Source organism: Danio rerio, chromosome 13, assembly GCF_049306965.1.
Source record: "Danio rerio strain Tuebingen ecotype United States chromosome 13, GRCz12tu, whole genome shotgun sequence".
Classification (NCBI taxonomy): domain Eukaryota; kingdom Metazoa; phylum Chordata; class Actinopteri; order Cypriniformes; family Danionidae; genus Danio; species Danio rerio.
In genome coordinates, this window is record NC_133188.1 from 7405001 (window position 1) to 7432668 (window position 27668).

The following is a 27668-nucleotide window of genomic DNA, read 5'->3' on the forward strand; positions in this document are numbered from 1 at the left end:
ATTATTTGTTACTTATTAAAGCATAATCACATTTGTAATTGCAATTTGACTTAATACAATCTACATTATCGAAACCTGGGTTAGTGTCACAATCACCAACAATCCAGGCTTGTAGATCGCTGGGAATCATTCACTTTCTCCCAGGACTACAAATCCTGTCATGCACCTCACACTCACACCTGTTGTGGTTTATTGCTAACACACACAGCTGAAGCTGTTCAGAACTGATTACATGGACCTTTAAAACAGCACAGACACACGTCAATTGCTGAGTCTTGTTATACTGTATTGTGAACATTACAGCCTGATCTCACGAGAAAACGTAAGTATTTTACATTTTGGCAGTTTAGTGGCTAATTTGTACGAGTTCAGTCGTAAGCAATTGTATGATTTTAAAAAGGAGGCGTGGCACCTAACCTCACCCCTAAACCCAACCGTCATTGGGGGATGAGCAAATTGTACTAAAATGTACAAATTAGATCGTTTGAATTTGTACGAATTAGCCACTAAATGAAAAAGTTACGATTTGCCGTGAGATTGTGTTGGAAGATTAAGGTGTTTCCTTTGCCTTGCCATGTTTGACCCTTGCTTTGTTCTGTTTGTTTACGTTGCTTGCTGCCTGTACTGACCATTCGCTTGTTTATTGACCACAACTCTGGATTCCCTGCAAGCATCTGTTGACCCCTGTTTTGACCTTGCCTGACCATTCTCAAAATAAACATGCATTCGGATCCTCTCGTTGTCCAGTGTCCTCACATCACAAATAGTATCATATTATTTATTTATTATTTGATTTAAAATACAAAACACACAAAAAAAAATGCAGTAGAAATAGTTTTCATTTAGCAGATATAAGTAAATTTAGAGGCGCTGAAGCAGCAGGAAACTCTGAATTTAAGCACGAGGGCCTGCAATAGAATGACTAAAGTTGTATGTTCTTAAAACAAGTGACTGTTACAATGCAGCCTGAAGGACAGAAGTGACTTCTGGGAGTATCTACCACTAAAGCAAACTGAATAAAGCATGTTTTTGAAATACAGAAAGGTTTCCAGGCAGTCATTTGTAGCCATTATGCTTGTGCCTGGAACTCTTCAAGTGAGTTGCCTCCTAAAAGCCAGGTGACGTCTGTCTATCTTTATTCAAAAAAAGACCTGAGTGAAGTCAAGCATTACATGACGGGTCTTTTATATAACTCCAGCCAGAATGAAAGAGATATTTGTGTATGTGTGTGCGTGCATAGTGTTATTGTGTGTATACCTTGTATTTATTACGTTCTGGGGACCAAATGTCCCTATAAATATAGTAATACCATTAACAAGCCTGTGGGGGCATTTTGGGTTCCCAGGAGGAAAATAGGTCATAAATCACACATATTAAAGTAATTTAAAAATGTAAAACATTGGATGGTTGGGTTTAAGAGTAAGGTTGTGGTAGGGGGTAACATACGAACCACATCCAAAATGACTAAGGGTGCTTTCACACCTACACTTTTGTTTCGGAACGTATCTCGTTTGCCCATTTAGCGCGGTTCGTTTGGCATATGTGAACAGGGCAATCGCGCTCTGTTCCGCGCCAAAGTAATCGCTCCGAGATCGCTTGAATAAGGTGGTCTCGGCTCGATTGAAACGAACCCTGGAGCGGATCGATTGCAGTGAGAAAGCGATCCGATCCGAGCGCGGTTATATCACAGTGTTTTATGGATATGTAATAGGCATACGGCTATATGAAGAGAGAATTATGAGTAGGGCGGGAAGTTTTGCGAGTCTCCGGATGCCGGCAAACAAGTGATGATCTACCGTTAATCTTGCGTCTCCCTCCCGGTCCTCAAATAGGCATCGTCGTGCACCCTTCTCACCCCTCCCCACCGCGTCTCTCCTCAGACACGTCGCGCGCACCCTGTCAATCACCACCAAACCACCACCTCTCCTGACAGCTGAGCGGGACGCTGCAAAATAAACCCTGACACTCTGACCAATGTAAGGAGAGATAACTCGCACGTGACTTGTTTTAGCTCTTTTGGTCCGATTAGAAACTTTGCAGTGTGAAAGCGAACCGCTCCAAGAGCAAAGAGCAACAATGTAACAATTGTAATCTCTGTTTCGGAACAACTGAATCAATTCACAGGTGTGAAAGCACCCTAAGTGTTGGATGTCCGGGTGTTAACTCAGATTGTATCTAAAAAACCTAAAACCACAGCATGCAAAACATTAGTTTCAATGGTGCCAGCAGCATAAATCTTGGGCTGTGGACAATGTGAGACATGTATTGTTCTCTAATGAGTGCATCTTCACTGCCTTTCCCTCATTCAGGAGAGTTACGGTGTGGAGAAACCCCAAAGAAGCGTACCACACAGACTATTGGAGGCCAGCTAGTGTAGTGCTGTGCAGGTAAACCTCACTCCTCTGACCTTTTAAGGTGCTCTAGATACAGATGCTAAGGGCCATGGTCTTTAGCCTCCTTGTTAGAGCAACCGACTTCCATGAGGAAAGTCGCTGGTTCGATCCCAGCTTGGAGTGGGTTGGGTGGTGTAGGACCGGTGGGGTTACATTAGTGCCGTGACCCAGATAGGAGTGAGGTGGGGGGTTGGCGTAGGGAGGTCAGCTAGTAACGTGCAGGTAAACCTCAATCTTCTGTCGTCTAAAAGTGCTCTAGCGACAGATGCTAGAGGCCATAGTCTTTAGCCTCCTTTGTAGAGCAAACAACTCCCATGAGGAAAGTTGCTGGTCCGATCCCTGCTCGGAGTGGGTTGGGTGGTGTAGGAATGGCAGGGTTACTGTACATTGGTGCTGTGACCTGGATGGGAGTGAGGTTTAGGGGTGTGAATATAGCTGAGGCCAGCTAGTGAAGTGCTATGCAGGTAAACCTCACCTGCCGGGTCGATCCCTGCTCAGAGTGGGTTGAGTGGCATAGGACTGGCGGGGTGACATTACTGATGTCTTGGACTGTAATTTCATGGTATTCCTTAGGCCCAATAATTGTACTAGATGGGCACATGCGGTGCTTAATTTAAGCTGGATCTTGCTGGATAATCTTCCGGAAAATGACAGATGTTTGTCTTTTACATTCCTGTATTTATTTTAATGGATCCGGCATTAACTTGTGTGTGGTGAATAAATATCTACGTGTGTGTATGACGGACACACATGACGGTAGTCACCATGCGCAAGTTAAAGCAAAAGTCACGTTTAACTATTGGCCCTTAAAAACATTTTCAGCCAATCGGCTTTCCTATGTTTACAATCACTCTCATTGGTTGGTCACTGTTTTGCACGCAGTGGGCAGCAAAACTAAATAATGGCATAGTGGCAACCTAAATAATATTTGTATTTTCAAAATGGTAAAGAGGCAGTCACACATATTTTTTAACACATATTTATATTTATTTTTTAAAAGACGAAGTAAATCTGATAATGAGCCTGATCATCTTGAGAAGATGAAATTGCAGGAATAGATCAGGATAGCGGGAGACAGAAGCAAAGCGATCTCAAGTCAGACAGAAAACACAACAGAAGGGGTAACTGTGAGCTCGTCTTGAAGATTAGACTGAGTGAGTCATTTGATGATTTTTTTTCACATAATAGTGAAGTGAATGAATAGTGATTGTTCATACGATTTATGTTTGTAGCTACATGTTTTCATTATCCATGACTGACCATTAAAGTTATCTCACGCAAAATGATTAAAGATCGTTCAGAAATGTGATGCTCTTTTTTGCACTATCACCGTTTAATGAAGTCGTGTTCCAGAAAACTGAATTTGTGTGGTGGACGTTGATCATGGTAACTTTTATTTCCTGATTTTGTTCCGGGAATTATTTATTTACAAATTAAGCACTGTGTGAGTCAATGCAAAGAACTACCGAACCATGTTAGAGAGCAGGTTCACTGAAGTAGAGATCTGCCCGGGACTAAATTTTGAATCTCGCTCTCGCCCGCACCCGCCAGGTTTTAACCTGAACCCGACTGCTCCCGCTTATGTTCAGCATTCGGTGTCACCCTTCCCGACCCGCTCCGTTTTCTACCCGCCTCACTCATTCTCGCTAATGAGCTGGGGGGAGAACAAAACCGAAAACCACCCAGCTATACAGAGTCCAGACAGCCTATAACAAGCTGTCTGTATAAACCCACACTCACACAGCACCAAGCATGCGAAACACACAGACAGCAACATCACGCTCTCTCATTCACACATATTCAAACACATATGTAACCCCGCTGGTCCTACACCGCCCAACCCACTCTGAGCTGGGATCGAGCCGGCGAACTTCCGCATGCGAGTCGGGTGCTCTACCAAGGAGGCTAAAGACCATGGCCTCTTGTGTCAGTCGCTAGAGCACCTTTAGAGGTCAGAGGAGTGAGGTTTACCTGCACAGCACACACTAGCTGGCCTCCGTTACACATAGAACAAAGCTCTCTCTCTCATTCGCACACACACACAGCAACAAACAAGCTAAACGCAGCATTACGCTGTCTCATTCACACACATACATACAAATACTCGCTCACTCGGGAGTCGGGAGCAATATTGTTAGACCAGTGGAGAAAGAAATCTGGTCGGGTCCCGCAGGACTGCAGTGTTCTTTTGTCATCAATGGATGTGCCGCTTGTTTTTATTCTACTGTAAGACTTATTTTTTTCTTTGACTATTTTTAAGCACTGATATTTTATTTTTGGATGTGCCCTTACATTCAGAGTTATTAATAAATGTTCAAATTAATTATTACATAATAATTAGTCAATGTATTTTTTCATAAGCATAATTAAGTTATATATTTACAGCATGTTTGTGTTCATCATTTGTATTCTCAAAACCCTCTTTCTGTTGCATCAAACACTTCTAAACCCATACCTGCAGTTACAAACCACTCAGCAAAATTAAACACAGTAAACAGGGAAATAAGTGGTACCATGAAAGATTCCCTATGTACTTATTTCTAGTTCAGTTAATGGAAATGGACAAATGTATTCTGCGAAGTGCTGAACTGGTCCTCTTGTGTACCTTTTGTTCTAAGAGAGCACAATTATTGACATAATTCATTGTTTCTGCACTTCATTGCAATTGCGGTTAAAAGCATAGCAGAGAGTAGCTAAGAATAAATGTCTGCTGTCGCAACCTGTCTGACTCTTTCACTCTCTCTGAGACGCTAAGAGAGCGAGATAGATTATGTCAAAAAAGACTAAATTAAACAGCTCTCTCCTGTCTGATGGATTACTTTCGGTGTGAATGGAAACTGCGGTGCAGCCATAAGATAACCTCTATGGAGCAGTGACATATACAGCGGATGGAGGCTTTATCTCATCTGCCTGAACACCATCACTCTCGGGGATGTGCTTGTATTCACAAACGAACTAAGCACGTCTTTTAAATTCCAATTCGACTCCTGAATCTGAATTAGAGGTAGCAAGCTGGATGTAGAATTGTAAATTAAATACGAATAATATAACTTTGTTAACCCTGCTAAAAAATACAGCTTAAACCAGCCAAGGCTGGTTAGCTGGTTTTAACTGGTTGACCAGCCTGGTTTTAGAGGGGTTTTGGCCATTTCCAGACTGGTTTCCAGCCATTTCCAGCCTGGTCTTAGCTGGTCAGGCTGGAAAATGACCAGCCAAATCCAGCTAAAACCAGCTTGACCAGCCTGGTTTAAGCAGGACATAGCTGGTTTTGGCTGGACTCCCAGCTTGGCTAGGCTGGTCAAGCTGGTTTTAGCTGGTCATCTCCCAGCCTGACCAGCTAAGACCAGGCTGAAAATGGCTGGATTGAAGTCAACTAATCAGAGTTTACAGTGTTTACACTTAAAAATGACACAAAGAGCATCACAGAACTTCAGAATAGAATATAGTTGAAGTCAGAATTATTAGCCCCCTTTTGATTTATTTTTTTCTTTTTAAATATTTCCCAAATAATGTAGAGCAAGGAGTAAGGAAAGGTAATTTTCACAGTGTGTCTGATAGTATTTTTTATTTCTTCCAGAGAAAGTGTTATTTGTATTATTTTGGCTAGAATAAAAGCAGTTTTTAATAAAAAACAAAATATAAAAAAAAACATTTTAAGGTCAAAATTATTTGACCTTAAATGCTATATATTGAAGCTATATATTTTATCCAATAGTCTACAGAACAAACCATCATTATACAATATCTTAAAACTTGCCCATTACCCTAACCTGCCTAAATAACCTAGTTAAGCCTTTAAATGTCACTTTAAGCTGAATACTAGTATCTTGAAAAAGGAAAGAATATAAACGGGGGCTAATATCTCTGACTTCAACTGCATATATTGTATAAAGTTGGCACATTGTGAAATAAAGTCACAGCTGGCAGAATATTCATTCATTCATTTATTTTTTATTTATTTTTTGGCTTAGTCCCTTTATTAATCTGGGGTCGCCACAGCGGAATGAACCACCAACTTATCCAGCACATGTTTTACGCAGCTGATGCCCTTCTAGTTGCAACCCATCTCTGAGAACTGGCACAATATTACTGCAATTAAAATGAAAGAGTGCCATTCAGGTCCGCTCTTCTTGCTTAAATCGACTAAAGTCCGCTGTCCACTGACTAACTGACTGACTGACTGACTAAACGACCAATCCCCCCACCCACCCTCATCCCTAAACCCAACCAATAGTGTTTTAGAAAGCAATAAAAAGCAATGAGGCTGATTTTTTCACAACATTTTACCACATTATCACTTTGTTATTTACTTGTTTGTTTCATTGTTTGGCTTTTGTTTGTCTTACCTGCTTTCTGGAATTGTTTTTCACCAGACTCGAACCACGTCGTCACAGTCAACTCCACTCTGCATCTCAAACCCTCTGACGTATGCAGCGAGCCACTGGACAAAAATGGTAACAACAGAAAAGCAGTCCACGCTGAGGTAAGCGGTTAGCTGGTAGAGGAAAAGCAACAACATCATATCGCCTCATAACATTAATTTTAGCCATATGTTCCTCTGGCTACATAATACACAATCTCCAGAATTGTATATAGTGCTACTTTTTCAGAATAAGCCTATGTTGAACCAGGAGTTAGTAAGAATAATCAATGCTGAAATATCCTGTGCTTCCTTTATAAAGCTTTATATAAGCTGAACATAATATGATGGCCTTGGTAAAAACAAACTTCCCATCACCGCATGAGCAAACATTGCATTTCCATGTAGCATTTCTTACATTTACTGCCTGACTGCAGAGTTGTGGATAATTTACAGCATCCATATCTTTAAACCTCAAGGCTATTACGGTCAGACAGTATCCCACAGGCACATCAACCCACAGCAGGAGTCACACACCATTACACACATTAACGGCTGTGATAAACACTCCTAACATAGTTCAGCGCGCTTCAGAAAGGTCCACTTAGTTCAGGTGTTCTGTACAGAAGCTTTTACACGGCTTCTTCAGCGGGCATACACCTGCAACACCCCCTGAAGGACCACTTCATTTCTCAGAGCTGGTTTAACTGTGCTAATCGGCTGTGATACACATGCAGAGCAAAACATGTACACTACCCAGATCACAGATGCAGTCCTTTGCCATTTTTTAACATTGATACTAACAAAATTATACAGTATGCACTAACTGACAAATGTGTTGTTGCCATTCCAAATTTTAGGAACAATAAATAATAACTTGACTTCTAGTTGGTATCAGAAATGGCTTATATTAAAGGCAAAGGCCTCTAGATCAGTGGTTCTCAAGATTGGGGTCGGGACCCCCCGAGGGGTCGCAGGACAATGAAGGGGGGTCGCCTGGTGATTTCCAAAAATCTATTTATTTTTATTAAACCATAAGAATGACCATATATTATCCATAACCTAATGAACAGAATTTTTTTTTATTTATAGTTACTATATACTATACAGTTACTATAGTAGCTTATATTATTATTGGATTGCAGGTGATTGCATTATATTAAAGACACAGCAATAGCGTCAGATGCAGCAGATTGATTTTATAACAACAAGTTAAACTTTCTGGCACATTTACAGCACCTACACACATTTAAAAAATTAACTGAAGAACAGACTTGGGTCTATTGGTGTGTGTGCCCCATTGCATGCCAGGTTTCTGTATTTATAACCACCTCAGAGGATATTGGGGGTCGCAAGTCACTGGCATTGTCATTTTGGGGGGCACGGGTTGAAAAGTTTGGGAACCCCTGCTCTAGATTATGCTTATTTTTTTAGAAATAATGTACAGTATAGAATATAAAGTCCTGGCGCAGTGGAAAAAGAATTCAAATTGAGCTTGGAGGACTGCATCCATACATCTCTGCAATGACTCAAATCACATATTAATAAAGTCATCTGAAATGGCAAAGACAGCGTTCTTGCAGGACTCCCAGAGTTCATCAAGATTCTTTGAATTCATTTTCAATGCCATCTTACCCCAGACATGCTCAATAATGTTCATGTCTGGTGACCGGGCTGGCCAATCCTGAAGCATCTTTACCTTTTTTTGCCTTCAGAAACTTTGATGTGGAGGCTGAAGTATGAGAAGGAGCGCTTTCCTGCTGAACAATTTGCCCTGTCCTGTGGTTTGTAATGTAATAAGCAGCACAAATGTCTCGATACCTCAGGTTGCGGGTTGCAGATCTCTTGCATGCCCCCATACTGAATGTAACCCCAAACCATTATTTTTCCTTCACCAAACTTGACTGATTATATGAGAATCTTGGCTCCATGCTGGTTCCAATAGGTCTTCTGCAGTATCTGTGAGGATTGCAGGTCAGAGTTCGCAGGTCAGAGGTCACCAAGCTTGAACTATGCACTGCAGCGACCTTTCTGGTCTGATGCATTCGCATGCGTATGAATGGAAGTCTATGGGGAGAAAAGTCAAGTGTTACCGCAGCATAAGACCTTGATTAGCTTGTTCAGGTGTGTTTAATTAGGGTTGGAGCTAAAATCTAAAGGACACCAGCCCTCCAGCGCCGAGATCGGTGATCCCTGTTCTAAACCATACTGCTTCCCATTTAAAATGACTTATACTGTATTTACTTGACAGGACACGTTGCAGGATTCAGTGAAGCCATGAAAACATTCTAAAAAAATCTTATAAGCAGTGACAAAAAGATGACTACTTAGACAGCAATATTTGTTTACAGTGTACTTCTGAGTTGGCGGCACACATACTACATCTGAAGTAGTCAGTCATTTTCTTGTCGGATTAGTCGCTTTATTAATCCATTCCACAGTGGAATGAATCGCCAATTTATCCAGCAAGTTTTTATGCAGCGGATGCCCTTCCAGCCGCAACCCATCTCTGAGAAACATCCACACACACATTCAAACACACACTCATACACTATGGACAATTTAGCCTACCCAATTCACCTGTACCGCATGTCTTTGGACTGTGGGGGAAACCGGACCACCCGGAGGAAACCCACGCAAATGCAGTGAGAACATGCAAACTCCACACAGAAACGCCAACTGAGCCAAGGCTCGAACCAGCGACCCAGCGACCTTCTTGCTGCGAGGCGACAGCACTACCTACTGCGCCACTGCTTTGCCCGCATCTGAAATAGAATTTACATTAAGTTCTACCATTTAATGAAGCTATGCATTTGCTAAAATGTTTTGTTACAGTTACACCTGGCAAACGCACTACTCCAGCAACTTCGACTCCTTAAAACTGAGTAATTTAAAAACAAACGAGGAGCATTTTAATTCTAATAGGCTGTTTACACAAGTGTGCCTATGTGCCCTAACTAAATAGATTTTCTCAGGGTGCTCGCTTTCCCCTACAGTTCAAAACACATGCAGCGGGCGAACTGAATAATCTAAAATTCTCCATAGTGTATGAATGATTGTGTATGGGTGTTTTCCAATGCTGGGTTGGGGCTGGAAGAGCATCCGCTGCATAAAACATATTCCAGAGTAGTTGATGTTTCATTCCACTGTGGCGACCTCTAAAATAGAGACTAAGCCAAAGGAGAATAACTGTTGTCCCAACACAAATCGATTGTGAGGAACCCAGCATTTTTTAACAGTGTAATGTATTTATTTATGAGCGTCTCTTTGTAGTGTTTCATGCAGGTCATATGACATGTTTCTCTAGTCAGCTTTTTTCTCCCTGGGGCATGGAAAGAGTGTCCTCTCAGAATAAAAATGAAGATGTACAAAAGAATGAGATGAAAAGCACTGGAAGCTAACAGCAAACAAAAGGAAGTAAACAAAAATCAGCAAACAGGATTATATACTAAAAAAAAGCACAGAACAAACTGATCTGAACAGTGTTTGCTTAGTTAAACACTGGCAGGGAAATTTGTTCGAGAACAAGGGAAATTACTGTTTAAATGACAGCAGTCAAAAATAAATAAATAAATAGGAGCCAAGAAAGGTCTATAACTTAAAGAAAATTGACATAAATGGCTTTTTTTTTAAATGTTCTACTGATGGAAAAAGTCACCTACATCTTGGATGACCTGAGGGTGAGCAAATTAACTGTAAATTAAATTTGGGTGAACTATATCTTTAAGCACCATCCACTACTGTGACGTCACAGTCATGTTGTATTATGGTAACTGGGGCTGCCTGAAAATTACCCTCGGCTCTGCTTGTTTAGATTCAAAGTTGGAAAGTTTGTGTATCTCCAGTGAACTTAACATTCACTTAATATTGTCTATTTTGAATTTATTTTATTTGATTGATGTTAAATTTTAATGTATTGCTTTATTAATTATATACTTTTTTGATAACATCAAATTATCATGATTTTAAAAGAAGGACAAAAGCTTCAGCATAACAGGAGCAAAAATACAGCAGGTATAGTGTTATACATTCTCAATGTTATCTCAAAAGTATATATTAGTACCTAAAAAAAATTAAGAGGAACACTTTTGTACTTTTTAGGTACTAATATGTTCCCTTGAGGTATTAATATGGACCTTTTAGGTACAAATGTTTACCTTTTGTACCACGCCAGTGACAGCTCCTTTCTTTCTGAGAGTGTACATGGTCTTCAAATATTGTGTGTTCAACAACAAGTGGCCCTCACATCAGGATACATATTAAACACAATATATTTCTGATGTTTATGTTAAAGTTTGCATGAGCTGAAAGATACGACCAATTGTTTTTGTTTTGTTTTTTTCACATTGTGACACATTCCTAGAGAAATTAAATGTTAAATGAGAAATCAGTGGGTGAGGCTTTATTTGTGTGTGTTTTTCTACTGCGAGCTGATTTGATGTAGTAAAGTAGCCATTTCATTCAGAAGGATTGGAAAAAAAGGGTTTTGGGAGAGTTGTTGCAACCTAACAGACTCCTCCTCCTTGCCATTTCTGTTTGTTGTCACAGTGCTGTCAAAACTGACAGGTGGAGGGGTGCTGTAAAGTATGTTAGCCATGCCCAATACCTCAGACAGACATTAATCTGAGAATTTTAACTGAATTAATTATAATTATAATTTATTTCAAATAAATGAAAATACATTTTGAGCAGTTCTATGCACACACACACACACACACACATTTGTATGTGTGTGTGTGTGTGTGTGTGTGTGTATATATATATATATATATATATATATATATATATATATATATATATATATATATATATATATATATATATATATAGTTGAAGTCAGAATTATTGGCCCCCCCTGTTTATTTTTTCCCCAATTTCTGTTTAACGGAGAGAAGATTTTTTTTCAACACATTTCTAAACATAATAGTTTTAATAACTCCTTTCTAATAACTGATTTATTTTATTTTTGCCATGATGACAGTAAATACAGCTTAAATTGATCTTATTCTATACAGCTTAAAGTGACATTTAACATTTAGGTTAACGAGGCAATTTAGGGAAATTAGGCAAGTTTTTGTAAACCGATGGTTTGTTCTGTAGACTATCAAAAAAAGCTTAAAGGGGCTAATAATATTGACCTTAAATGATTATTAAAAAATTGAATTGTTTTAGCCAAAATAAATCAAATAAGACTCTCCCCAGAAGAAATAATATTATCAGACATATTGTGAAAATGTCCTTGCTTTGTTAAACATCATTTGGGAAATATTTAAAAAAGAAAAAACAAATCAAGGGTAGCTAATAATTCTGATTTCAACTGTGTGTGTGTGTGTGTGTGTGTGTGTGTGTGTGTGTGTGTGTGTGTGTGTGTGTGTGTGTGTGTGTGTGTGTGTGTGTGTGTGTGTGTGTGTGTGTGTGTGTGTGTGTGTGTGTGTGTGTGTGTGTGTGTGTGCGTGTGTGTGTGTGTATATATTTTTTTTTTTCTTTTTTCTTTTAGGGGTGTAACTGTTCACAAAAATCTGGACTGTCACAATGTGATATCACAACACCTGATTTGTCATATTTTATGGATGTTTGTAAGAAAGAAATAACTGAATAACTGTGTGGAATGCACAGCTAGAAAGCTGCAGGTACCACTGGGCGTCTGAAGATGTCCCTGCTCAGCCTTTCAAATCATGATTAGCTTGTGAGACCAGGTCAGTCCATTCTATTTATAGAGCAGTCAGCTCTGTCTCCAGTGCCACTGATGACTCACAGTCTCATTTAGCCAAAATGTTCAATCAGTGTCACAAACAGAAAACAGTATTCTGCTTAAATATTTTATTTGGATATTTAGGTGTCGTAAAAATATTGCAATATTGAAAGCAGAAATATGACATATTAATATTCATTTATTAATTGTCTTTTCGGCTTAGTCCGGGGTCGCAACAGCGGAATAAATCGTCAACTTATCCAGCATATATTTTACACAGCAGATACCCTTTCAGTTGCAACCCATCACTGGGAAACACCCATACACTCTCATTCACACACATACACTATGACCAATTTAGCTTACATATTTCACCCAGTGCATGTCTTTGGACTGTGGTGGAAACCGGAGCACCCAGATAGACGGGGAGAACATGCAAACTCCACAAATAAATGTTAACTGACCCAGCCGCGGTTCTAACCAGCAAGATTCTTGCTGAGAAGTGACAGCGCTAGCCACGGCGCTGCCCGATATATGAATATATGAAAGCAGAAGTTTGAAGTATGAGTATTGAGTATGAATAGGTACATATTATAATCCAGGGTGGACCGTTTATATGGATAAACCTTAATAAAATGGGAATGGTTGGTGATATTAATGTCCTGTTTGTCGCACAATAGTACGTATATGTGAGGGGGCAAACTTTTCAAGATGGGTGGTGACCATGGTGGCCATTTTTAAGTCAGCCATCGTGGATCCAACTTTAGTTTTTTCAATAGGAAGAGAGTCATGTGACATATCAAACTTATGGGGAATTTCACATGAAAAACAATGGCGTGCTTGGTTTTAACAAAACTTTATTCTTTCAGCCAACTTCTGCTTTCAGTATTTTATGCAGCTTGATACCACAATAAAGTCAGTGCACCAAAAAACACCCAAAAGATTGCTAAATAATCCTTGCTATTAAAACATGATGTGTTTTCATCTCTAAACTGTTCAATGGGGATTGTATTATTTCAGTCTCTCCATTTGCTCTCAGCACAAAAACCCCTGTGGCTAATATTAGCTGCAATCAGAGCACTTACCTGGCATAAATGGTTTAAATACTCAGAAAAAGCATTTGCAGCTAAATAAAACTAATTTGAACTGATTGAGCTCAATCAGTTATTGTAGTATGTGAAATGTAGTTGTACAAAAAGGTAAAAACTTAAAAACATCATGCAATTCTGTCCAGTCACTCCACATATAGTTGAAGTCAGAATTATTAGCCCCCTTTTGAATTTTGTTTTCTGTTTTAAATATTTCCCAAATGATGTTTAACAGAGCAAGGAATTTTCACAGTATGTCTGATAATATTTTTACTTCTGAAGAAAGTCTTATTTGTTTTATTTCAGCTAGAACAAAATCAGTTTTTTTTATTTTTTGTAAGCCATTTTAAGGTCAATATTATTAGCCCCTTTAAGCTACTGTATATTTTTTCGCTAGTCTACAGAACAAACCACTGTTATACAATAAATTGCCTAATTACCCTATCCTGCCGAGTTACCCTAATTACCCTAGTTGAGTCTTTAAATGTCACTTTAAGCTGTATATAATTGTCTTTAAAATATCTAGTCAAATATTATTTACTGTCATCATGGAAAAAAATAAAATAAATTAGTTATTAGAAATGAGTTATTCAAACTATTATGATTATAAATGTGTTGAAAAAGTTTTTTTCTCTCGGTTGAACAGAAATTTGGGGAAAAAATAAACAGGTGGGCTTATAATTCAGGGGGCTAATAATACTAAATTCTACTGTATATATATCCAGAAAATATATCCAGAAAATATATATCCAGAAAATACAATGTGCAATTGTGAGTTTGCCTCACACAGGTGAGTGGGCTTGACAAACCACCTATAAAACACACTATTTGAAAAAAAAACACACTCTTTCAGACACTTTCTTACAATCACTGCAAAATTATCACTTACAAAATGATTATTTATTTGTTAATTTTAATTTTTTTCCCAGAGATGGGTTGTGGCTGGAAGGGCATCCGCTGCATAAAACTGGTGCTGGATGAGTTGGCGGTTCATTCCGCTGTGGCGACCCCATATTAATAAACGGACTGAGCCTGAAAAGAAAATGAATAAATGAATGATTTTTTATTTTATTTTCGGTTAGTACACAGCAAAATATGGGGACCCAAAACAACTCTATGGGTGTTAATTTCAACACTTTGAAAGTGTCTCATGGGGTCCACTCAAAACAGAGTTAAATCAACACTTTCAAAAGGGTTGGCACATTGACACCGAAGTAAGGGTTAATTTTAACTCTGGGTAGAGTTAAAAAATGTATCTATATTTAACACCGCCTGGTGTAATATATTATTTTATTCAACTCTCTTGAGTGTAAATATGGTAAAAAACTCAAATAGACTGTAAATTACAAAAGAAAAAACATTTTATTTAAAAACATTCACCACTTCAACAATTCATTCAGTTTTTAAAATGCAACAATGTCAAATATGCTTTAAATGTTTTATTAGTACAGACAGTATCAACAAAATATGTATGACCAGTGCTCAAAAAGGCTGTTTTAGTCCTTTGGTCCAAACTTGATGTTTCATCAGTTTTCTTCTGAACGCATAGTTTTCTTCTGAAATTACATTTTAAACAACTTGGCGTGCAAATCTTTCACTTCTGGTGTTTCCTTGGTCCTCCATATCAAACACAGCAGTTTAAATGAAGGTATAAATGCTGGAAACTTGTGTGAAAACAAACTGAAGCTAGGAAATCTCATCAAGCATGTCCTGTGAATGAAGTGCTTCCCAGCCACAGGATGACCTTTTTATCCATGACGATGTAGAAGCTGCTGATCGCTCGTCTGGTGGTTCCTGATGCACGGATATAGGGTGATGCTCATCTAAGAACTCTTCAAGACTCCAGCATGACTAAGATAAATGTTTGAAAACAAATTGCAATCAAATTCTATAATATATTTAAAAGAACATTTAAAGTAAATAAAACATATTCAAGAAATCTAAACTCACCTTTTGAAAATCTACATAATGATCCACAACTTAACTCTCCCAGCTGGTTGATGTGACAGGATATGGAAAAGTAGAAAAAACACATACATCACTGTTGGATCTCCAAAAACAATTAGGTTAACCACTATGACTAGAACTGGAAAAACAGGCAGCTGTCTGTCCAGAATCCTGAATTTAACACAACACTTGGAGCAAAATTTAGAGGAGCTTAAAATCTTTTATATCATTTAGTGATGCTGACTTCCCCAAAATATTGGCCACAGTGTAAAAAATATTCATAAACTTACAGTTTTCTGTAAGCGTGTGCGTGTGTGTGTGTGTGTGTGTGTGTGTGTGTGTGTGTGCGTGCGTGCGTGCGTGTTTCTTTACCAGATTCAACTTGTTAGGCCCTTTCAGGACCAGTATTGACGCCACCTTTCCTGGAGTCTAGCAGATGTTTCAGGTCCAAATATAATCTAAAATATTAGGATAAGCAGAAGAGGAAAAGTGCAAAGCAAAGAGCAAAACATTATTTAAGTAACAGTTCACCCACAATACAAAACTTATCACCTTCATGTCATTTGTTATTCTCTAATGCTCTAATACCCTCTCAGCTTATTGTGAAACAAATACAGAACTTTATCAAACATACCTTCATTATTATCACCACATATGACCAAGAAGGTGTGCTTGGTCATTTCACCAACTCTGGAAATACACCATCCGTCTCTAATCAGCCACCGTCACAGGGTCTTGTGTTATTGTATAGAGAACTGTGGCTGTTGAAAAAACAACACATTAGTATCTAACACATATGCATGACCTTCAGATAAAAAAAGAGAGATGAACATCACAAAGTATGCCTCACACTTTTTCAGATATCTTTTGATTCAGATGTTGATTATTGATAATAAATTTACAAATCAAACCTGTATCATCATTAGGCTGCTCAAATATGAATCAGTTGATTAATTTTACAGACAGGTGGCTGTTTACAACGCACTAAATTGTCTTTAATAAAACGGAAATGTTGTGTACAGTACATGCTAAGTTTAGCCTAGTTTTAAGCACAATATCATGCGGGAGAAAAAGCTTGACTAAGATGTTCCTGACTACAGAAATAGCCTAACTTACTAACGTCAGACATCCCGAGTTGGGAAAAGTCATTTTCGGGGGATACAGAGTTGATTTGCGGGAGGTAGCGGGAGAGATGAGCACCTGAAGAGCGGTGGGGTGAGTTGCGCGCGACGTACCTGAAGAGCGGTGGGGGTGACTTGCGCGCGACGTACCTGAAGAGCTGGGAGGGATGCGGTGGAGAGGGGTGTGCAAAGTGTTTAATGACCGGGCGGGAGACGCGCGATTTCCGGGAGATTATCATTCATTTGCGGGCATCTACTTGGGCATCTGGGAGTCTCTGTGCATTTGCGGGATAACGTTAACGTTAGTCCCGCAACTTCCGGGAGACTTCTGTAACGTCAAATGTCTGAGAAAGTGCAAACGCGGTCATTTAAAGACATTAATGTTAACATTCCGACTTTAATGGTTGTCAACACTTAATATAATTCAAGCGTACGTTATCACGCGAGTCTATGGACTAACGGTATATGGACGGCCACGAATGAACCAGTTTAAAAGGGCCGCGGTGTTTAAAATAACCAAATTAACATACACGGATAACAAACAATCATATGTTTTAGTCAGGATGCCTTTAACAAGTAAGCATATGTTCATTTACTCACCAGATATGTTTTAGAAACTCTCCAGAGCTTATGGAAACCGTCCTGTGTTGCCGTTAGCATCTGGGCAGAGTAGGCTAGGCTGCTCAGGGAATTCCCTCGCTAGTTTGCTTCGAATTAAAGGAGAAGTGTCGATTTTATTTTACAGATGGGTAACAACGCACAAAATGGCATTAAGCGTGACAGAAATGTGTTGAACATGTACATTTGATGTTTTTATGCACTATGTATGCATGAGCACATATAAAAACATTCTTGAAAAGAAGTCGATAGTAATGCAGTTAAGCTAGATACACAAACGACCATGAATGAACCGCAGAAGATTAAAATTGTCACTCCATTCTAAAGTTATTAACTTAACAATATGTTTACAACTGTATTTCCTTAAAGAAAGTCGGTAAATTACCAACATTTAGGTAGTTTGACTCACCAGTTGCTGTTCTAAACTTCAGATGGAAAATGGCGTCTGGAAAATTCTTCAGTGACTGGGGCTGCATGAATTCCCGGATGTTGGAAATAACACTACCAAGTGTAAAAAAGATAACTCCTTGAATTCGCACTGAATAAAATCAATTCTAACTCTTATTATATTCATTTATCAAAATCTAACTCATTAACGTCAACACTTTACTCTGAAATGCTTCAACACCGAGAATTTAACTCTGATGAATTTGCTGTGTAATTGTTGTTAGTTTTGTTTAGTATTAATTTAGTTTATTAGTTGTGAATTTATTTAAGTTATGCAGGTTATTTAAGTTAAGTTAATGAAAATGTTTTTGACCAATAGTTTTAGTCTTGTTTTTAGTTTTTTTTACTTTTCTTCTCTTTACCATGATGACAGAACATCATTTTTTTTGTTATTTTGCAACAATATTGACCATATTTTTAATCCTGCCAAAATAATATGAACAAGACTTTCTCAAAAAAATGTACATTTATTTAGGAAATACCATGAAATTTAAAATACTGTGAAAAGAAGCCACTTTTTAAAACTTTAGTTTTTCTATAACCCCTCCAGCAAGTGCCAAACGGATTAAGACTCAGTTTAGTCACTGTATGTCATTTTGTCATTATACATTGCATCTCTTTGTTGTTTTTGAGATACTGCATTCATTGTACAATCAAAATGGTGGGATGTGGAGGTACAGAAAGTTACAAAGATTTTTTGGTATAAATAAGATGTTAAAATGGAGGCACAGTGGCTTAGTAATAAGCACTGTCGCCTAACAGCAATAGGTTTGCTGGTTCGAGTCCCACCTGGGCCAGTTGGCAGGTCTGTGTGCATGTTCTCCTTGTGTTTGCCTGGGTTTCCCCCACAATCCAAAGACATGCACTATAAGTGAATTGAATGAACTAAATTGGCCGTAGTGTATGAGTGTGTGTGAATGATAGTGTGTGGATGTTTCCCACTACTGGGTTGCGGCTGGAAGGGAATCCGCTGTGTAAATCATATGCTGGAATAGTTGGGGGTTCATTCTGCTGTAGCGACCCCTGATAAATAAGGGACCAAGCCAGAGAAAAATGAATGAACGAAGTCCATAATCAGAACATAATGCCTCATTCTCACAGTTCAGTAGTATGTTTTGGTCACCTTGATCAGGCTTGGGTTTCTAATGGTAGATTTTTAGAAGGAACAGTCAATGCCAGAACGTTGTTATCAATGTCATTCTCCCTCGAAGTTTGAACCACCTAGTTGGTGGTTCATTCTGCTGCGGCGACCTCTGAAATAGAGACTAAGCCAAAAGAAAATGTTAAAATATTTTTATCTTGATTTTAAAAAAAAAATCTTTAGTCTAAGTCAGGGGTGTACAAAGTCGGTCCTGGAGGGCCGGTGTCCTGCTGACTTTAACTCCAGCTTGCTTCAACACACCTGCCTAGAAGTTTCTATAATACATAGTAAGAGCTTAATTAGCTTGTTTAGGTGTGTTTGATTAAGGTTGGAGATAAAATCTCCAGGACACCGGCCCTCCAGGACACGCCTGGTGTATGTTATTTATTATATTTATTATTATTTGTAGTAGTAGTAGTAGTAGTAGTATAGTATTATTGTTGTTATTAATATTATTTAGAAATATTATTTTATTTTTGTTTTTGTTTGCCTGTTTGATAAAAAAAAATCACCTTTTAAATTGACAGAATTGTCTCTGTCAAACAAATTGTAAAATTGTTTAAAAGTAAAAACAAACCTAAAAAAGTCGTTTAGGTAAAATTGGAAAGGGTAAAAGGTGTAATTTAATAAATAGTATTAACATGGGCTGGTTGTGTGAATATAATGTTTACTAGTTTACATTTCTTTTATTCATTTCTTTTATTTTTTATTTTTGCAAATGAAAAAAAAATAGATAATACATTTAAAAATAAAATAGTTTACGAAAAAAAAATAGAAGATAGTTTTATGTTTATATAGAAAAGATGTTTTGTGGCCTATATGAACATGCGCTTGACTGGTATGTTTGTCTGTAAAAGCGCATCTGCTGGTGAATAAACAGAAATAGTGCTTATTAATTCTGAAAATGATTACTTATTTTCTAATTAATATGTATTTTCAGTTGGTTTCTCAGCTAGCCTAACAGTTAGTAACGGTATTACATTTAACATAAACACAGTAAAAACCTGTTCACAAAGCTGAGAATCACACACACACGCTTCATCTTTAAGGAGCTCAGACATTGGGGAGGGTTCTTCACCACGGCATGCATAAGTGAAGGTGGTTCTGAAAGGACAGCTCCCGTCATCTCTGCCGCGGCACAACCAAACGAGCCCGCGCGCGCGTGTGGGACGGTCAGCGTCAGCAAACATCCCCGAACCTGCATGCTCGGCTCGGTCATGGACTCACCCCCTCATAAGTGAGCATTATGGATTAGTGGAGGGGAGGCGACTGCAAATCCTCGCTGTTGTGCTGATCTGGATTTACAAGCTGCACAGATAAATTGTCATTTGAGTATACTGTAGCTGGCGAACCGGGACAATGGATACGAACATGCGCAAATTTACCGTCAGAAGATGGTTTTCCGTCTACCTTCGGAGAAAGTCGCGGTCCAAAAGCTCGAGTCTATGCAAACTGGAGGTGGGTGTCACTTGATTTCTGCCGTGTGCCAGCATGTGTCTTATGTCTTGGGTTATAGCTGTGAAGTGTGCGTAAACAATGTCGGATTCTGACCCTTTTGATATAAAGTCGGGCTATGTCAAAACGCAACGGTAAACATTTCCTTGTTCAGCGTTGCCTCAGATCTATTTTCAACGCTTTTGTTTTGGTATTTACATCAAGCATGTGTTGTACGTTCCATTACATGTATATTACATTCTCTCGTGTGCTTTGGTTTGCAAACCAAAACTAGTCAAAACAAACAGTGTAGGAATGTGTACAGAGTTCCTGCTGAAATTTCCTACCATATGATTTTTACCATGTTTATAATCCATCATATGTGTATTTGCATTGGGATGTTTGCTCTTGTATACAAAGTTGTAGGGGTTTTCAAAGGGAGTACTTTATTTACATTTTTAATTAGTTTCAATACATGTCTTTTGAGATGTTTCAAGAATATTCGATCTCTTTATGTAGTTTTTGGGATACTTTTTACTGTAAACCGTTTAAAAAGTCAGAATCGTTGAAAATTGATTATGCTGTATTAACTCTTTTGGTGTTTATTTTTGTTTGGACATCACGCTTACACCATATTAATCGTAATTGTATTAATGCCTATAGTTTTAAGAAATTAATTGCATGCTATTTTCACCCTAGTACTTTTTTTGTGTATTAAAAAAAATTCTAAAATAATTGTTAGAACCATTTTTTTCTTGTGACAGTTTTATTTTACATATACTGTCTGATTTAAATAAATGAAATCAAAAACATTTTACAAAATGCCTGTATTTCCAGTACTGGGTTGCTGCTGAAAGGGCATCCACTGTGTAAAACATGTGGAGGATAAGTTGGCGGTTCATTCCGCTGGGGCGACCCCTGATAAGCTGAAGGAAAAGGACTGAATGAATGAAAAAAATTCAGACAAGCAATAATATTTTACTCTGGAAAAATGTATAGATAGATAGATAGATAGATAGATAGATAGATAGATAGATAGATAGATAGATAGATAGATAGATAGATAGATAGATAGATAGATAGATAGATAGATAGATAGAAAGAACCGTGTGCTGGTTCGTTTTCAAACAGCTGTGCAGTCTTCCTCATTCTGTTCTGTGTTGTTTTTGCTGAACCTTCAAAATGTCTGCTGGCAACAGTGATCGAACCTGACATACCTGTCTCTCAGTATTAACAGCCGAGCTCTCAAAACAGTTGCATTCTGTGAAGCATCTGTGTCCCTGTCTTTTCGTCTATTAGATAGTCAAATGGATCCAACTTTTATTTTCGATGTCTTTAATTTCTGTGCAAATGAAGTGTGTTTATGTGTATTAAATATGTAGGTAACAAACCATGTGCCGTTCCACATTTAGTAGGCTTTCTTCACTATTATAATATTGTTAGATTGTGTTGCTTTATCGCTTAAAATTAGTCTTGGCCTTTTTTGAGTCAGCATGGGGAGCCAGAAGGGATTCTCTGTTGGACAGATAGCCCTTAAAGTAGATATCCACAAAATTCATAATCTATGATTATGTTCAAATGCACAATTGACATATTGGAAATCTATACTGGTCGCTGCTTAGCTTTTACTGCATGTACTGCAAAGTCAGTGGCCTTCCGTGTTCATAATATTCATTTTGATCAATATTCTAAATAGCCTTTATTCTGAATTGGAAATCTGCACACGTGCTTAAAAATAAAGGTTGCATCAAAATATTGTTTTCCACTTGATGTTTTCACACTTGCTCATGTCAAATAGCATATATTTACTTTGATTGCATGCGCAGAAATAACCAGACAATGTAGCACTCATGAATGCATAATTGCAAATGTATGCAAGCACTTGACTTATTCATATTTATTGAAACTGTAATATTTATTTAATTAGGTTATGCATTCACACAGGATACACTACCTGACAAAAGTCTTGTTGCCTATCCAAGTTAAAGGAACAACAAATTATAACTTGACTTTTAGTTAATCATTTGGTATCAGAAGTAGCTTAAAAGGCAAAGACTCCTAGATTACACTTATTTTACCAAAATAAAATATGATCATGCCTTGATATCAATTATTTAAGTAAGACAATAAGATCTGACTTTTCTCAAAAGTCTTGTCACCTAACAGAAATAATGTACAGTTATTATTCTAATGTTACATTCCTAACATTACAGGACGACTACATCCATACATCTCTGCAATGATTCTAATAACTTATTAATAAAGTAAAAAATTGGCCCCCTTCAGTGGTTTGTAATGTAAATGGGAGCTCAAATGTCTTGATATCTCAGGATGTTAATGTTGCCATCCACTCTGCAGATCTTTCGCACACCCCTATACTGGATGTAACCCCAAACCACAATTTTTCCTTTACCAAACTTGACTGATTTCTATGAGAATTCTGGGTTTATGTGGGTTGCACTATTTCTTCTGCAGTATTTGTGATGATTGGGATGCAGTTCAACAGAAGATTCACCTTCTGCCGCTTTTCCAAATGATCAGCTAGAAGTTAAGTTATTATTTGTTGCTCTTACAACTGGGATCGACTTCTGTGAGGTAGTGTACATTATACATAAAATAAGTAACATGAAATAGCAACATCTAAATAATTGATTGTATGCTAGTCAAAAATAATCTGTAAAATCAGAGAATCAACATAAATACACTATATCTTTAAATCACAATTTTATGGATAATTTTTGCCTTGAAACGGCTTTATAAATAATATTTGCCTTGAAACGGCTTTAAAAAATTATAAAATAAATAATTAAGAAACGGCTTAAAAATAAATAAATAATTAAATAAATAAATAAATAAATAAATAAATAAGCGATTGCTGGTCACTACTTTTGCTGTGTATGAACATGACCAACATAATATTTGCGCATGCTAACAAGGTCAATGACAATCTTTTTTCTTTTCATCCAGCAGCCAAAAACAGCTTGCTGTCAACTTGTAACATATTTAGATAAAAAAAATCCCAGTTTATTACTGTAGAAAAGCATAAATAGTTGTGAATAATAACTGCGCCTATCTTAGTTTCTAAATGAAAAATACTCCAAATATTAGACCTACACTGCAAATAAATAAACACAAATAAGCAGTTTTCATATTTTGTGATTCATGTTTTTTTTTAATTATTTTACCCCATTTATTTCTGCTTTTGAATTGCATTATGAGACCTTGATCTTTCTTCCAACAGCTTTTAAACTGGAAAAGTTTAAAAAGGGGACTTTTATTAACATTTATTTGTTTAAATTGATATATTTTCTGGGTTGGTTTTGTATATTACACATCACAGGCTCATTCTGAAAACGTAGCCCAATAGACATTTCTGAAGATCTTGAATTATGTAGCCAGAAGTATGTATGGCTGAATTTCGTCTTTAAAATCAACGCCACGGGATGGTATGATGCCATTGCTTTTTGCGCTATAGCAACTGACCACTTACTGTACCTCGTATGGACGGCTTTTCTGCCGTTAGCAGTTTGTCCAGTGGCTTGCACCAAATGTTGGGGAACTTGAGATGCAGAGAAGAGTTGACCTCAATGACGGGATTCGAGTCTGGCAAAGAACAGTTTTAGAAAGCGGGTCAGACAAAAGCAAAAGCCAAAAAAGGTAAATAACAGTAAATAACAAAATAAAATAACAGGGTGGGAATGTGGTAAAATCTGAAATGGTGGTAAAAATCAGGTTGCAAATTGCTTTTCTGGATTGCTTTAGAAAACACTGTTGGTTGGGTTTGGGGAAGCCGGTGGGCGCTGGTCAGTTGGTGCTTTTTAAAACACTATCAGTTGGGTTTAGGGAAAGGGGTGGGGACAGCGACCTCTGGTGGATTTACATGAGAAGAGCAGGCATGAATGGCACTTGCAAAAAGAATTTGAGTTCTAAAAAAGTGTACACAGCGGCCTCTGGTGGATTTGCAAAAAAAACTGCAAAAAAACATAGCGCTTCAGAAATGTATATAGGGCTACGTTTTCTGAATGAGCCTGGGTTGATATTACACTACGAAACCTTGTAATAAACGGCCAGTACATGTTCTGTTCATGTTCTATTTTACTGACTTGTTTCTCTATGTACTATTTCTTATACGTTATATTACTTCTAACTACTAGAATGTCAATAATAGGGTATTTGTTAAACTGTGGAGTTGAATTTTCAACATTAAAATTCGACAGAGCAGAGATTAAGGGCCTTATCATACACCCGACGCAATAAGGCGAAAGATGCGTTTGGTGTGATTTGTTGCTATTTTCCGACTAGTGCAACAGTAATTTTCACATTTTGCACAACATTGTTTAAATAGCAAACCCATTAGCGCCAATTCATTATTATTGTTCATTTATTCGTTTGCTGGAAATTAGAACTGAATTTAGAAATAGTTTTGAAACAAATCTTTGCACTTAGCAAATTAAATTAAATATGTAGGCTGATGGATGACTTCAGTGGAATGTGTACAACACTGTTTCCTTATCCATAAAAGTAAAGGAGTAAAGAGTAAAATTAAAGTAAAGAGAAAGTAAAGGGGCCGAATGGAGGAGGCTCGTTCTTTATCCTGGCACTGCAGTTGGTCTGTTTAACTGTTTTCTCACTAGTGAAGCGATCAGTTTTTCCAACTTACAAAGTCTGCCATGTAAATAGCCAATGTGGCATGGTGGGACGCAACTGACTCTTAAAGGGAATGGGAGATGAGACTCTGATTGGTTTAATGCACGTTACACTTAAAACACACCCATAACTCATTAATAGAATAAGCACACCCCTGTTAGACCATGCTCTGAATCGAAACGCAAAGCTTATTTTTCCGTCCTTAAAAAAGCAAACGTGGATTCAGACACGACCTTAATCCTTTTGTGCTATTTGCTTTAGACTATGTGCTTTTTTTTACATTATTTTGAGTTTTGTGAAGGTCTTGGTAACCATTACTGCTGATCAAGACAGGAATAACTGATTTTATTTTAACTCTGGCGATATAGGTGTAGTCAGTATATAACACAAGCTAAGAAATGAAATAGCTAGAGTAATTTAGTTAGTGCTAGCACAGGCCCAGCATCACAAAGCTTTCAGCTTTGAAGTCATCAGGTTTGGCAAAAGCAATCATGTGGAGGTAAAATGATAAGCAGACAGGTTTAATTAAATGTTAGATCTGTAATCAACATTGCACACTGCGAGAAGAAAGGATGTCTGCCTGTGTGATGTCATTATAAACAACTACCAATGTGACTCATCAAAAATGTGAGATAAAGGAAGTCCAGTTGGGTTTTAGTGTAGTGGTTTTTGATTCATGAATATAGTAGAGTTCACTTTATTAATAGAATTCTTTTGGTTGCTATGTACATCACATGAGGAAAAATATTCTCATATGTGTGTGTGTGTGTGTGTGTGTACTGGTGTTGGTGGTTTACAAGGATATTTATATATATATATATATATATATATATATATATATATATATATATATATATATATATATATATATATATGTGTGTGTGTGTGTGTGTGTGTGTGTATGTATATATATATATATACAATTGTATAATCACATGGGTATGACCTAGATTTATGAGGATGTGCCTTGTGTCCTTGTAATTCAAAAAACTTAAAAAATCATACTTAATGGGTTCTTATCACTTTCAAATTTTGCCACAGGTTTCCTGTAAGCGGTTGAATTTAGGCAACCCAGGCTCATTCTGAAAACGTAGCCCTATATACATTTCTAGAGAGTGCCAAATACGTCCCAGGAGCCATGTTTTCTATTTGTAAATCAACCAAAGGGTGCTGTTTATGTTTTTGAGATGTCAAATTTGTCGCAAGTGCCATTTGGGCCTGCTCTTCCTGTGTAAATCGATCCCCACCCACCCCCTTCCCTAAACCCAACCAGTCGTGTTTTCAAAAGCATTGATTGACTATCATCCATCGACTTCCCTAAACCCAATTCATAGTGCTTTCACAAGTAATTCAGAAAAAGAAAAGCCCTCGCGGCAACCAGATTTTTACCATGTTTTCAGATTTTATCACATTCTTACTTTGTTATTTACTTGATATTTTGTTTTTGTCCTACCTGCTTTCTGGAACCGTTCTTCTCCAGACTCAAACCCTGTCATTACGGTCAACTCCACTTTGCGTCTCAAATCTTTTAACGTACATGTCGAGACACTGGTCAAACTGGTAACAGTGGAATAGCCGTCCACACGGAGGTAAGCGGTCAGCTGGTAAGTGCATAAAGGAGCGGAGTCATACCGCCTCGTATCGTTCGTTTTAAAAACGAAAAGCAGCCATACATACTTCTGGCTACATAATTCGAGATCTCTAGAAATGTTTATAGGGCTATGTTTTCATAATGAGCCTATGTTGGATTTAGGAGTAGGGTCATGTAATTCATTTTTAAGACTGAATAAAGCACAGTATGCGATTTGGAGGGTCCTCGTAAACCAACAAAACTAACATACACAGTTGTTGTTTTTTCTGAGAGTGATGATAAAAAAATTAAACTTTGAATCTTAGGGAAAAAAATAGTTTGAGACTACACACACAAAAAATTGATTGTTAAAAATAGATTGTTTTTAATGTAGTTTTGATCAAATAAATGCAGCATTGGCGAGAAGAATGGCCTCCATTTAAAACATTAAAAAACTTACTAATTCCAAACCTCTCTCTCTCAATTCAATAATTGCTTTATTGGCATGACAAATGTTACAAATGTATTGCTAAATCATTTATAATGTTTACATTAAAAAGAACATATATAAAACATAGTAAACACAGTAAATAGTAGTAGTAGTAGTAGTAGTAACAAATAAATAAATGAATAAACAATTAAATAAAAAAAAATTATAATTATTAAATAAAAAATTCCATTGGAAAAAAAAAATCTAAATAAACTGTACATTTAACAATACTACTACTACTAATAATAATAATAATCAGTATATATTTACAATTATTCTTTCATATTAAGCATTTAAAGATACATGTTTGTTCCTGAACAGTACAATAGAAAACCTTTTGAAATATCTAGATTGTAATATGTACCTTTAAGATATCAATATGTATGCTATTATTCAAGCATAAAAGCTTGTTTGTGTACAACTAAAAGAGGCTAAATTTAAAAGCAGTCCTGCAATCTGCTCTCAAATTTAGTTATCACCCCAAAAAACAGCTTTGAGCCAATGAGTCCTGGAGGAATGTTTTTTTAAACTGCATGAGGCAGACTTTTATGCCATGATTAGTTATTTTATTTCATGCCAGGAGACACCTGAGAGAATCTTCCGTAATCAGGAACCGGTTCAGTTACGGTTGTCCTCCTGCGGTTTCCATCAGACTATTTTGGCTTCAAAAACATTTTATCAAACCTTCAATTTCAGTGAATTACTATCCACAGATAGCAT

The 27668-nt window shown here is 37.4% G+C and overlaps 1 protein-coding gene and 2 long non-coding RNA genes across 8 annotated transcripts in view; 1 reads left to right on the top strand and 2 right to left on the bottom strand.

The window, feature by feature from the left end:
* The first annotated feature begins 2309 nt into the window (after positions 1–2309).
* Positions 2310–27668, top strand: part of rps6ka2 (ribosomal protein S6 kinase, polypeptide 2) — a 93917-nt gene continuing 68558 nt past the window's right edge. Inside the window, exons 1-2 of one of the 2 annotated variants that reach the window (XM_073920645.1) lie at positions 2310–2387; positions 6767–6876. Coding sequence is in view for 1 of the 2 variants with exons in the window: in XM_694860.8 (XP_699952.2) it covers positions 20167–20265 (99 nt within the window). In the remaining variant the exon portion in view is untranslated. Of the gene's footprint in view, positions 2388–6766; positions 6877–19951; positions 20266–27668 lie in introns of those variants that run through there. The other variant, XM_694860.8, reaches the window with a different exon arrangement.
* LOC137487362 (uncharacterized) lies at positions 7065–20295 on the bottom strand. Of its 5 annotated transcripts, none has more exons than XR_012389140.1 (4): positions 20193–20295; positions 19812–20115; positions 18790–18931; positions 7065–8820 (listed from the first exon to the last, which is right to left on the bottom strand). It is a non-coding gene; the product is annotated as an uncharacterized lncRNA (long non-coding RNA). The 5 variants fall into 5 exon arrangements; XR_011005888.2 differs by having other exon boundaries at positions 7934–8820; positions 20035–20115; positions 20193–20250; XR_012389142.1 differs by having other exon boundaries at positions 7939–8820; positions 19843–20115; positions 20193–20250.
* Positions 14880–17688, bottom strand: LOC137487361 (uncharacterized). Its single transcript, XR_012389137.1, has 6 exons — positions 17629–17688; positions 17202–17308; positions 16115–16241; positions 15853–15938; positions 15484–15526; positions 14880–15384 (listed from the first exon to the last, which is right to left on the bottom strand). It is a non-coding gene; the product is annotated as an uncharacterized lncRNA (long non-coding RNA).